The 12,802-nt window shown below is 39.1% G+C and overlaps 2 protein-coding genes across 13 annotated transcripts in view; one reads left to right on the top strand and one right to left on the bottom strand.

Moving 5' to 3' along the window:
* The window catches only part of VPS50 (VPS50, EARP/GARPII complex subunit), a 140,956-nt gene extending 132,372 nt beyond the window's left edge, over positions 1-8,584 (bottom strand). For 3 of the 5 annotated variants that reach the window (XR_002347039.1, XM_021102385.1, XM_021102387.1), the window contains exons 1-2: positions 8,424-8,579; positions 1,397-1,465 (exon numbers count right to left, since the gene is read on the bottom strand). Coding sequence is in view for 4 of the 5 variants with exons in the window: in XM_021102385.1 (XP_020958044.1) it covers positions 1,397-1,465; positions 8,424-8,516 (162 nt within the window). In the remaining variant the exon portion in view is untranslated. Of the gene's footprint in view, positions 1-1,396; positions 1,466-8,423 lie in introns of all 5 variants that reach the window. The other 2 variants (XM_021102384.1, XM_021102386.1) reach the window with 2 other exon arrangements.
* HEPACAM2 (HEPACAM family member 2) overlaps positions 8,590-12,802 on the top strand; it is a 54,594-nt gene continuing 50,381 nt past the window's right edge. For 2 of the 8 annotated variants that reach the window (XM_003357438.4, XM_021102395.1), the window contains exon 1: positions 8,590-8,645. The gene's annotated coding sequence lies outside the window, so the exon portion shown is untranslated. Of the gene's footprint in view, positions 8,851-12,802 lie in introns of all 8 variants that reach the window. The other 6 variants (XR_002347044.1, XM_021102393.1, XM_021102394.1 and 3 more) reach the window with 5 other exon arrangements.

Here is a 12,802-nt window from a genome sequence, read left to right as displayed (position 1 = left end):
AAAAACTTCCAAAAAATATATATATTTTTTTTTCCAATGGCCACACTCGCAGCACTCAGAGGTTCCCAAGCCACAGCTGCCCACCTATGCCACAACTGTGGCAACACCAAATCCTTTAATCCACTGCTCCCGACCGAGAATAGAGCCCATCCTTCTGCAGCAACCTGAGCCACTGCAGTCAGGTTCTTAACCCACTGTGCCACAGCAGGCAATCCACATGCATGGATTTTTAAAGAGGCTCGTTTATCAATTTTACTCTGGTGCTGAAACATATAATAATGCAATCTATTTCAAAGCATGGTAATTTTTATGCCTGATAATCTTTTCTTCAGTCAAAGAAATAGAGAACTATATGTCAATTAGGATTTACAGTTATCTCTTAGTTCCCAATTTTATCACATCCAGTAGTCTCTTATGACATTACATAAAACTCCTGAAAATGCCTCTTTTAAGGCTTTTGTCTGAGCCATTTCATACAAAAGGGTGGCCAGAATTTTACTATATTTGGATCTGACCTAAAATAAAACCTAAGAAGTAAATACAAAATTCACTTTAGGGGGTAAGACATCTCCAAGAGGTGAGAAACCATCCTCTGAAGCAATAACAGTGAGATGTGAGGAGAGGCCGCATGGTTGCTGATCAAGAGAAACAAGCCCTATGTATTAAGCTGCCAGACACGGAAAACAAACAGTAGTTTCAAATATGATCCTCAAGTTGAAAAATCACAAGGGCAGACATTCAAAACAGGCTTTGATCTGCAACAGAGCTGCTATACAGGGAGGCAGCTCCAAGTGGCAAGGCCCCAGAGTGAGACACAGCAGGGATTTATTTATTTAACAATGGCTAATATTTCTCCTGAGGGGAAGTCAGCTAGCTTTCAAATAACACCTATTAAATTTGTAGACTGCGAAGTTCACATGAATATCAGGGGATTAAAATCCAAGATAGCTACAATTTAGCATAAGCCATGCTGTAGCTACTTATTCAAAAATCTCTGCTCCATAACAAAAACATAATTTACTATGATTTTTGGCTCAGTGTTACAGCATAAAAAGTAAATCATCTCATTCTATTTATCTGAATTACAGCAGATGAATCAATAAGTTTCATTTATATATATAAAACTGCTTTCAGGCGAGGAACTTGATACAATAATAAACTCCAAATTTATCAATTTCGCATTTTCTGCTTTACTATAATGAATCATACCGCATCCCAATGAGTAATGAAAGCGAAAACAAGCCCCAAGCCTACTGCATTATAAAACTTTACCTAGATCATCATAACAACCATCTGCCTGTGGGAAGGAAAAGCTTCTGTGAATCAATTAGTATCCAAAGGCAATAATATTTTCTTAAGGAAGTGAAAAGTCACATTCATTCACATAGATCGATACCTTTCCGGGGACCCGGAGACTCTCAATGGCACCAAGATCACTGAGGCTCTCGGGAGGACTTTTCAGACCCTTAAAAAACAATAAGATAAGAATTTTAATTGTGCTGCAGAACTGTAACATGAGAGAACATACTTATTGAAACAGAAATCACCATATTAAAAATAGAAATTTTCTTGCTTTAAAAATATATAGAACATATGTTCTAAAAACAATTGTCACAACACATATGGTACTGTTATTAAATCAAGTAAAGATGCACTTTCAGAAATTTAAAATAAAATTATTATATAACACCTTCATACCTAATGGTTAAAGTCTAACTTAACCATGACTTAAAAACAACCAAAAGAAAAGAAACTTGAGTGACAAAAAGTATTCTATAATCACAGCCAAACTGACGTGGTAAAAAGGTCCAAGCATTGTTATCCACAGATATAATACACCAACTGATTGAGCTAACAAAAGATTTTTAAATAATGATAATCCCTTAATATATAAGTGATCCCTAGATTTTACTTATTATTTTTCACCAATGCACCCAATTTATACTATATAACTGAGACTTCAATCTCACGTCTCATTGCTTTTCACTCTACCTTTTCTTTAGCTCTTTGGTACCTGGTACTTTCTACATTCACATTGAGTGAGGGATGCTGAAAGTCTCATTTGTACCAGGCAAAGTTACCAAGACAGAAAGAAGTTAGCAATTTAAATTTTCTTTAAAAGCCTCTCTTTAAAAATGTGATCTTTTTATATTTTGTAAAAAATAAGTTATTCAAAGCAGACACCTAAAGTCCCTGTAATATTATTATTTAGTCTGTAAGTAAAATTAGCTGTACATTGAGGAGAGACTGACGCTATTGTCAAGATTTTGTCCTTTAGATACCCTGTATTGGCCCTTTGGTGTCCTTAGTAACCAAAATATATGGTACATGTAGGTTGATTATTTGAAACTTAGGGTAGAACTTGATCATTTTTAAATTAGAGAGGCATGAATTTTATTTTCCCTATTATAAAATACCACTAGTATTTTTTTACGTTTTTTATGACCAAGTGCTCTGCCTCATCCCCAATCTTCCATGACTCCCAGAATATACCCCCTCAAACCTTCTCTCTCCCTCTCTCTCCAACACCCCACACAATCCACTAAAGAAACCAAACCAATACCCTACTCTCAGAACTCTTCTATGAAGTTCTCCTAAATCCTATGTTTCAAAGGATACACTATTTCTCAGTATTGCCCATGGATCATCTCTATCAGCATCACCCAGGGAAGTTTTTAAACATAAAAATTCCTAGGTCCCACCGCAGACCTAATAAATAGGCATTTATGGATTGGGACCAGGAATTGCATTTTAACAAGGAACCCTGGTGATTACTATAATCTCTAACATTTCAGAAATCCCACTAGACAATTCCCAACGTAATACCTCTGCTGGAATAGTGAAGTTTTAAATATTAAATATGTACCTCTCAGACCCAAGAGAAGGGAAAGACCAAGTCCTATTTGCCTCTTTAGCCCAGGGGCTAGCAAAGTTCCAGGAACAGAGTAAACAAACCAAACAAATAAGTAAATTATTCGGAGCCTGAGTCAGGCTCCAATCTCCAACTAATTAGAATCTTGTTCCCCTGGGAACATGCAATTGACTGTTTTTGTTGGGTTTTTTTTTCTTTTTTTTTTAATTTATTTTGTTCAGCAGACTTTAAAATGACATCTCCAGGAATAAGAAAAGCATACTGAGGTCTAAAGTCTTACAGTAGGTGAGAAAATAAAAGCATGTAACTACTCTTTTGTGTTTGTCACTAGTCATCATGAGGGCATAGCACCAAAAGTGGTAAGAAGGTAAGGTTGAGTGACAGAATTAAACTTCCCTATACAATATATACACATTTATATACATTCAAACATATATACATACATGAGAGTAAAACTTCATAATACGATTGAAAATCACAACCATCCCTAAAGTATCTTTTTTAAATATAATTGCCATGTCTTTTAAACAAATATTTTGAAAAGTACAGGTCAGTTTAACAAATCTAACAGAAATTCTTAGAGGAATATAGAAGGTATAATTTTCTCTTTCCCCAGAATTACTCAGTAAAGAAACAAATGCCTAAAACAAGTAAACAAGTGATACATATAATATCTAGAAAAAGGCCTTACCTCCAAATTAGTTACCACATAATTTGCCACTAATACTTGGTAGCCTCCCACCAAATGTCCAAACTGAAAGTAAAAAAAAACTGGAAACCCTATGTATACGTTAAGAAAACTTACTTAAACCTGCCTGTCATCATAGTCTAATGACGGTGACAATAACTCAGAGGCTACTATAAGGAATAAAGGAGATAACATATATGAGAGGCCAAAAACAGTATCTGGTACATGGTAAGCATTCTTTAAGTGTTGACTGTTACTTTGAATATCATAGAGAAATGCTTTTCTTTTATCTTAACAAAACAGAAATAAAGAATTACGTAAATGTCTCAAAGCACAATATGTGATACTCCCCTGTATTTTAGGATTATAGATCTTGAGCCCTTTGATTAGCAATTTTATAAACTGATACTAAGAAATATGAAGTCATCATTTTTATTTTATCTTCACCTCCTTAGAGCAGGAAGTCAGGGTTATAACTACAATACTCCGCCTTTTTTTTTTTTTTTTTTTTTGGTTTTTAGGGTCACACGTCTATGACCTACACCACAGGTCACAGCAACCTTAACCCGCTGAGTGAGGTCAGGGAAGAAATAGCATCCTCATGGATCCTAGTCGGGTTCTTTAACCGCTGAGCCACGAAGAGAACTCCTGTATTTGGCTTTTGTTTTGATAATTTCCTCAGTTTAAATTTATATAAAATTCATCATAATAATATTTGCCTTCACCTAAATCAGATTACACTTCAGACTACTTCAGTTATATCTACAAGAACCCTCAATTCCCATTCATAAGACCAGTCATTTATGTCCCAATGATCAAAAGGAGCATGTGAAATGATTTGTGATTCCTTTTCTTTTCAGCAAATGAGTATACTTGGCACTATTTCTTTCGAACCCACTCTAATCAGGGTTCCCCCTCCCCACCTCTTCACAGCAGTGCTCAGTCCATTTGCAGCTCTTAACACAGCTGATCCCTCCCTCCTCTTTAAAATTATTAACTCGGCTCTCAGGATTCACTGATGTGGTTATCTTTATCCAGCAAATATTTACTGAGCATCTGCTACAGGATGGGTGCTCTTGGGGGTGCAGCAAACTGCTCACCTCACTGGCTGTTGCTTTTCCATCTGCCTTCCTAGACCCACCTCTTCCCCTGACCTTGGAACACTGAGTCCTCAAAAGCTCCAACTATGAACTCTTGTTTTATTTCTACACTCACTCAGTTGGTGATTTTAGCAAGTTCATACACTTTCTTTATGCTCATGATGCTTAAATTTGTATCCATCTCCCGGAATTCTCTGCAGAAGTTCAGGCTCTTTTAGCCAACTGCCTACTTTCTTTCTCCACTCAAACATCCAAGAGGCTTTCAAATGAATAAGTCTACAATAACTGTCTCCCTTCCTTCAATGTGTTCCTCCTTCAGCCTTATCCACTTCATTAAATGGCAATTCCATTCCTCAATTGCTGGGGCCAAGCCATATGGAGTCAACCTTGAAGCTTCTCTTTCTCTCACAGCCCAAAACCAATCTGCCAAAAAATCTGGTCAACTCCACATTTACAATATACCCACAATCTGGCCTCTTCTCAACACCTCCACCACTAGCACCCTGGTTAAGGCCCACATCCTATCTCACCTGGATTACTGCAATAGCATCCTTACTGGTCTCTCTGGTCTTGCTGAGTGAGGAGGAAAGGAGAGATGAGCTGACGATGAAGTTCTATGTGATCTGGCTTCCTGCTCTCGGCTCTCTCTTCATCTTCTCATCTCCTACTTCTTCCCTCCTCACTCACTTCACTCCACCCACACTGTCCTCTTGCTGCTCCTCAAACACACTCCTGCCTCAAGGTCTCTGCAACTGCTTTTCCCTTCACCTAGAATGTTCCTTCCCAGACATCCTCATAGCCCACTCCCTCACCTCCTTCAGGTTTTTACTCAAATGCCACCTTCTCAGTGAGGCCTTCTGTGGCCACCCTATCTAAAATTATAAATAAGCCCAAATTGCCAACAACTCCAGGACTCTATTCCTCCAAAGCGTGTATCACCATGCCTGCCTTAGCAGTATCTGTTTTGTTCACTGCTGAACCCCAGACTTAGAATAGTGCCTGGCACATACTGTTCAATACTGTTCAATAAGCATTTGTTGAAAGAACTGAAAGAACAAAGGCCAGCATACTGGAGAAAGCAGAATAGATCTCATCTAAATAAAGAGAGCTAACAAAGCCTGCCCTTCCACTCTTTTCAAGCCAAGATCCCTGGAGAATTGAAATGCCAAAAAAAAAAAAAAGAAAGGAAACCTAAGTTTCATAGACCTTAATTTCACATCTCTCCACATTAACAACATTATATTATTAGCATACTTTTAGCTTCACAAAAAAAGAAAATCATCATGTATATTTACTTGTAATATTACCACATTTAACATAATAATAAACAGTACAAACAAAATCCCCATTGTAATTCTAGGCAGCACCCTACTTTCACACCTCCATAGATTCATAAAATGTATATTATGATTAAATATGTGGAAGTCAAGCCATAAACAAATATAATTAGGATGACTTTTACAAGCTGTGTAACAATACTAATTTTACCTCACCTTTTTCACAGTATAGTTGCAGATTTAGTTGTTTTTTGTTTTTTGTTTTTTTTTTTTTTGTCTTTTGTCTTTTTTTGTTGTTCTTGTTGTTGCTATTTCTTGGGCCGCTCCCGCGGCATATGGAGGTTCCCAGGCTAGGGGTCGAATTGGAGCTGTAGCCACCGGCCTACGCCAGAGCCACAGCAACGCGGATCCGAGCCTCGTCTGCAACGTACACCACAGCTCACGGCAACGCCGGATCCTTAACCCACTGAGCAAGGGCAGGGACCGAACCCGCAACCTCGTGGTTCCTAGTCGGATTCGTTAACCACTGCGCCACGACGGGAACTCCTGTTTTTTTTGTTTTTTTTTAAGTGTTCTTTAGGTTTTTTTTTCCATCCCAACAAAGCACAGACTTTACCTGCTCAATCCAATAAGCAACTTGATTGAGGGTGAAGAAATACCATTCTCAGAACAATTTCACTACATTTAGGAGACATAAATTTATTATCACTGGATCTGAACTTTGTATAATTTTTTTATCTCCCATTCACTATTACAAAATAAAGTCAAAAAACAAACCAACCAAAGTTGCTGCACAATGACGGCAATACTGACCACAATGAATTGCTCAACAAGCAAGAGGAAACACCAAACTTAGGTGATGTACAGAGGTCCAAATTCAGCATTCCAAAGGTAGTTTAGGTGTACTGGTGATACAATATACATAAGCGTGTATTATTTTAAAAATCAAAGGGATACCAAACTCAGCCGGAAATCAACTATCGTTTGAGTTACTGCAACAGCTGGCTTCCAATTTTTCCCACTTTCCCACTATCAATGCAGCCACTGAGATCATCTCTATGATCACAGACTTCCTTGACAAGGCCCAGGAACTGTGTTAACCCCTTTTTTTAATCTCTTTACTTTGATCATATCATATAAATATCACCACTATAAAAGCTCCATGAGCTACATGTTATCATTCCTATTTTCTTTAAAATAAATACTGAAAAAAATTAGGTAACTTGCTCAAAGTCACACAGCTACTACAGGATGGAGCAGGACCCAAACCCATCTTCAGGTACGAACCCATACTCAACAAATATGAGGGGCTTCTAAATGTTACTACCTACTTACTTAAATCTTTTATTATTCACAGACTTCTTAATTTTATTTTTTTTCATGATATTAACAGTAGAATTTGACAGAAGTAAAATAATCATATAGGATTCTTGTATTCTTCACCAGAGATCTACAATGTGTAACCTATTCGGATATCTCTCAATTCTGAACTAGGAAATAAGAATTTAATTTGGAGCTTGCAGGCTTTTTTTTTAATCAACAATAAAAAAACCTCGTAAATGAACCTTTCACTAAATGATTATCCTCCACATTTTCCTAAGTTCTCAAAACCACATTGACTTAAAACTCTAAATTACACTTCTCTCATATAAATATAATAAAGAATAGCCAATTGTAGTAAAAAGAGTTGAAATAAAGGTATCTAAAGTCAAACCATAATCAAAAAGCACATAAAAGTACATTTCTGCCACTTCTTACATGAAAGAAGCTGACACATTATTAGGAAGTCTCTAACTTTTATGAAATGAGATAGAAAAGAGCCAAAGGTTTTATTCATGAATTAGGATTCTGGCGAAAAATAAAAGATCATTATTTTAACATGACATGGATTTTTTTTAAAGTATTATTTCGCATATACTAACTTACTGATGAATCCCCTAACAAAACTGTGAGACAAGATGAACAAAAATAATTATCATTCTCACTTTCACATCCGGAAATTAAAGCTACTAGGTTTAGGGACTTGCTCAAAGTCATAAAACTACCAATTCTATGTTCAAATTATCCTCTTTTTTCACTCTTTTCAGCCATCTCTATTACACAGACCTCACTTCCCTACCCAGGCCACCTGCTCACAGCCTACAGGCAGCCTGGACAAAAGAAACTCTGCAGGATAGACAGGGCTGTCACTGTAAAGTTGGCAAAAGGGAGAAGCGGGGGCGGGGGGGGGAGAGGCAAAAATAGCCTCTGACTCCCACATTGACCTTGTCTAAAGAAATGTTTCTGGGTCACCGGGACCCGCCTGATCAGGGCTCCAAATACGGCCGCTCGTCTGAGCTTTCCAGAGTGTGCCCAGGCTTTCTAATGCCTCTGCCACCTGCCACCACCTATAACTTAGGTCTCTGCCTGCCGCGGCCCAGGGACACAACATCCCGGTTCCTCTCCCAACGGAGAAAGAGGCCTTTGCTTCAGCCCCTTCGACTTACCTGTCGGGTCATTAGAGATTTGATTTTTTGCATGTCGGAACCGCGAGGGTATACCCTGCCGCAGAGAATTAACAAATCACTCAGCACCACCATACAGCTGGCCCCGACACAAGGAAGCCATAGTGAGTGGTCACGTGGAGCTGCCAACTCCGGGTCTCCTTCCTTTCCTCGAGCATGCTGGGAACTGCAGTCTTCCGGCCCCCGCCGGTACCTGCAATGGAGGTGAGAGGAAGGCCCAGGTACTACATTTCCCGGCACGCAAAACAGCTGACTCCGAGGTTAAACCAACAAATCTTGTTCCTCTGAGTGACGGCGATGGTCGCCGGTCTTTAAAGAGGTACTTGGCCTGAGGTAGCTCTTCCTCGGCGAGGCGAAAACCTACTGGGTGACCAAGTATTGAGCGACAGGAACAAACACTGAGAAGACGGTATTATAAACCAAACTGACGCGATTCCCCCTAGGAGTGAAATGGAGGAAACCCTACCTGGTCTAGAGGGGCGGGGTCGGAGGACGAGAGGCTGACGCGAAGGGACGGGGAAGCTAGGGAAAGCACGCTCCAAGAAGTGACCTGAGAACTTAGCACTCCCCAGGTAGCGCTGGATCCGGCCTGAGGAAAAGTGTGGTCCACGTTGTCCAGTAGGCCGCTGTCCAGAGTTAGGACTGTTCTTCCTCAGTCCTAGTGTTGGCATCCACTGCAGAACACCAAAACCACAGGCTTTAACACCCACCTATCAGTTTGCCACCTGTGTCATCTAAGGAAAGGCAAGATGGAAAATATAACAATAATAACCAGTATAAATGTCACTTGAGCATCCTCTTTTCAACTTTCAGCAATTTATTTAAAGTGAGGAAAGGAATAGGGGAGTCGTTTGGAGTTCAATTTAAAAACCAACTTTCTAATTATGAGAATACCAGAAAAAAAGCTACTGAGAGCTAACAGTAATAGCTAACATTTGTTGAGAGCTTACATGACAAAAACTCTAATAGTTTTACATATGGTATCTCATTTATCCACACATCCTTCTTCTGGGTATGGTACTATTTTACCCATTTTCAAAATGAGGAAACTAAAGTATGGAGTAACTAAGCAACTTGCCTAAGATTACTGCAGATGTGCAAGCAGAAACAGGACTGATTATCCAGATGTTTTAAGTAAGGGTTTCATGTATGGTGTTGAAGAGTGGGTCCTAAAGTGTGATACTAATGATTTTTTAAATTTTGCATCTGTTTTCATTAATGTTTATTAGGAAAAAAATAAGACACAGACCTGTGGTTTGAAAAATATGTCTTAGGACAACTAAAGAAATGCTAAAAGTGTGCCTAACTAATGAAAAATATTAGATAAACAGTAGTATGGGTGGTGGTCAGATATGGCAAAAATAATAAAAGTGGTTTGCAAGTGACTGTAGTTTGGGGACACTAAAATAGAGGTTATTTACAACTCTGAAATTCTATTTGATCGCTCAGAATCTTATTTTTACAAATGAGGTTGTATTATTTGACTTAGGTTTTGTAAGAATAAGTGAGAGGATGTAGGTAAGTACAATTTATAAATTTTAAAGCACCTTACAACTATGAAGTATTATAGTCTTAATTCCACCCCCATTGCTCCAACAGAACCACCCTATGCATAATTCTGTCGTTGTGCTTGGCAATTCCATTTGAAAACATATGTTCACCTATATGCTTTTCTGACTGCCATTTCTAACTCTATCAAGAAATTCCAGTGTCTTTTGCGCAAGCTTAGTTTAGTTCATTATTTACCTGCTCTAATTTTAATGGCCAGACAGTTCTTATTGTGTGAAAATCTTCAGCATTTAGAAGTCCCTGCAAGCGTCAAAGAAACAGAAGGTGCCAAACATTTTAGCATAAAAAAAGTGAAACCAAATTCATAAACATTTGATGATCGTTGGGCACTGGTCAACACTATCCTAAGTACTTTAGATTAATGCAATACAGTGCTCAAGGAGTTTAAGTTTAGTTGAAAATTGTATATTAGGAGTGATCCAAGTCCAGTAATTCTCAAGCTTGACTGTTGAGATTCACTGAGGAGGATGCTGTCATTATTGTTATCATTTTTTCAGAGTTCTTTAAAATCATCAGTGACTCTTTTTAAAATTTTTATTTATTCATTTTTATTGACGTATACTTGATTTCCAATGTGTTAATTTCTGCTGCACAGCAAAATGATTCAGTTATACATATATACACATTCTTTTTTTAGTATTCTTTTCCATCATGGTTTATCATAGGATGCTGAATATCAGTAGGACCTTGTTTATCCATCCTGTATAATAGCTTACGTCTACTAACCCCAGCCTCCCATTCCATCCCTCTCCTAAACTCCTCCCCCTTGGCAACCTCATCAGTGATTCATGGGGGCGCCAGCTCTAGCATTTAAAATTTACTCTTTACTATCCATCTAATGTTTCAAGGTCACAGGGTTAGAACCTAGATCCAAACCCAGAATTTTTTCCCCTCATACACTCAATACATAAAGTTGAAGGTGACCAAAAAAAATTTTTTTTTCAACTCTGTGTATTTGGGGGTTTTTCTGTCAGCCAAATTGGGGAAGCAAGTGTTTGCTGTATCTATTTGACCCTGAAAAGGCAAGAAAACATTAAAGCTAACTTTAAACTGTACACATTTGTTCATTTCTTATTAATGAAAAAGAAATGGACAACCCTGTCTTCTAAAAGTTCAAAGGCTAAAATATTGGAAACATGTAAAGTAAATCGTGCTATTGTCTAAATAAAATATATTTTCGAATTCAGCATATCCTAACTCTATGGAAAATAATTGAGCCAGACATGATAAATCTTTAATTCCCTAAACTAAACCAAAAAATAAAAACAAAACAAAAATCTAGAGACCTAAAAAGCACTTCTTAAAAGATGAAGCATGTTATTTCACTACTGTTTTTCAAAAATGCATGTTTAAGACTTATTTAGGGGAATTCCTGTTGTGGCTCAGTGGGTTAGGAACCTGAGTAGCATCCACAAGGACGCAGGTTCAATCCCTGGCCTTGCTAGTGGGTTAAGGAATCAGCGTTGCTGTGAGCTGTGGTGTAGGTTGCGGATGCAGCTCCGATCCCAAGTTGCTGTGCCTGTGGTGTAGACTCGCAGCTGTAGCTCCAGTTGGACCCCTATCTGGGGACCTTCCATATGCTGCAGTTGTGGTCCTAAAAAGCAAGCCAGCGGCGGGGGGGGGGGGGGAGAGGTAGACTTATTTAGAACTTTCACACTTGCCTGAAGGTCATTAGTGGTAGGCCAGAGCAAACTAGCAAACTAATGGAAGGTGTAAATAGCGTGCCAGCAAGTCTTGAGGAAAGTTTGTTGGATGTTAGTCCCTTGGTAAAGGAGTGCCCGCCCCATTTTAGCAGATTGGAACATCTGGGCTAAGAATTAAGTAAATTGATCTGATTCAGGAGAGTAGCATTAGCTACTTTATCCTAGTTAAGTAGGATAAAGGTGTATATCTGATGGCCTAAACAATAGAAGCCTCTGAAGCTTAAATAAAAGCTGAGATCCCGGTTTGGTTAGGAAGATGCATTTTTAGTCATCCTGTAAATATCAAAACAGAAAGATGTGGCCTCCCCTGAGTGACATAACTGCACTTCCTGAGCAAGCAGTAGTGGAAAACAGGACACAGTGCTGAAGGTAAAGCAGTGCCCTGGAGGGGGCCCAGGAAAGAGGGCATTGCTGCATGGTCATTTAGCACCCACATGAGGAGATCAAGGCTTCTGGGAGGCAGCACTGGAGATGTAACTACATAGAAGTGAACACCAGGAGTTCCGTCCTGGCGCAGTGGTTAACGAATCCGACTAGGAACCATGAGGTTGCGGGTTCGGTCCCTGCCCTTGCTCAGTGGGTTAAGGATCCGGCGTTGCCGTGAGCTGTGGTGTGGGTCGCAGACGAGGCTGGGATCCTGCGTTGCTGTGGCTCTGGCGTAGGCTGGCAGCTACAGCTCCAATTAGACCCCTAGCCTGGGAACCTCCATATGCCTCGGGAGCAGCCCAAGAAATGGCAAAAAAAGACCAAAAAAAAAAAAAAAAAAAAAATGAACACCAGCACAGGCATAGGTGATTATGATGCCGTCTCTAGCAGCCGGCTCTTCCCCGGAAACTCGAATCTTTCCCAAGAGCTTTCTAATTAGAACATAAGACGGCATGCTTTCCCCATTCTTGTTGGTCCTCACTGTTGTACTTTGACCTCGGCATTGGCATTTCACCACCTCTCCTTCCAAAGTCTTCCTACCATTCCAAAACTTTCATAGATTACTAGTAAATAATGAATGTGGATGTATGAAATGAATGTGGATGTATGAAACAGTGGAGGACTGTTTGCTTTATCAAGCAAGACCAGCCTTTCTTAAACTTG

This window comes from Sus scrofa, chromosome 9 (genome assembly GCF_000003025.6).
Source record: "Sus scrofa isolate TJ Tabasco breed Duroc chromosome 9, Sscrofa11.1, whole genome shotgun sequence".
Lineage (NCBI taxonomy): Eukaryota > Metazoa > Chordata > Mammalia > Artiodactyla > Suidae > Sus > Sus scrofa.
Note: the sequence above shows the minus strand (reverse complement) of the source record. Positions and strands in the feature narration are given on the sequence as shown.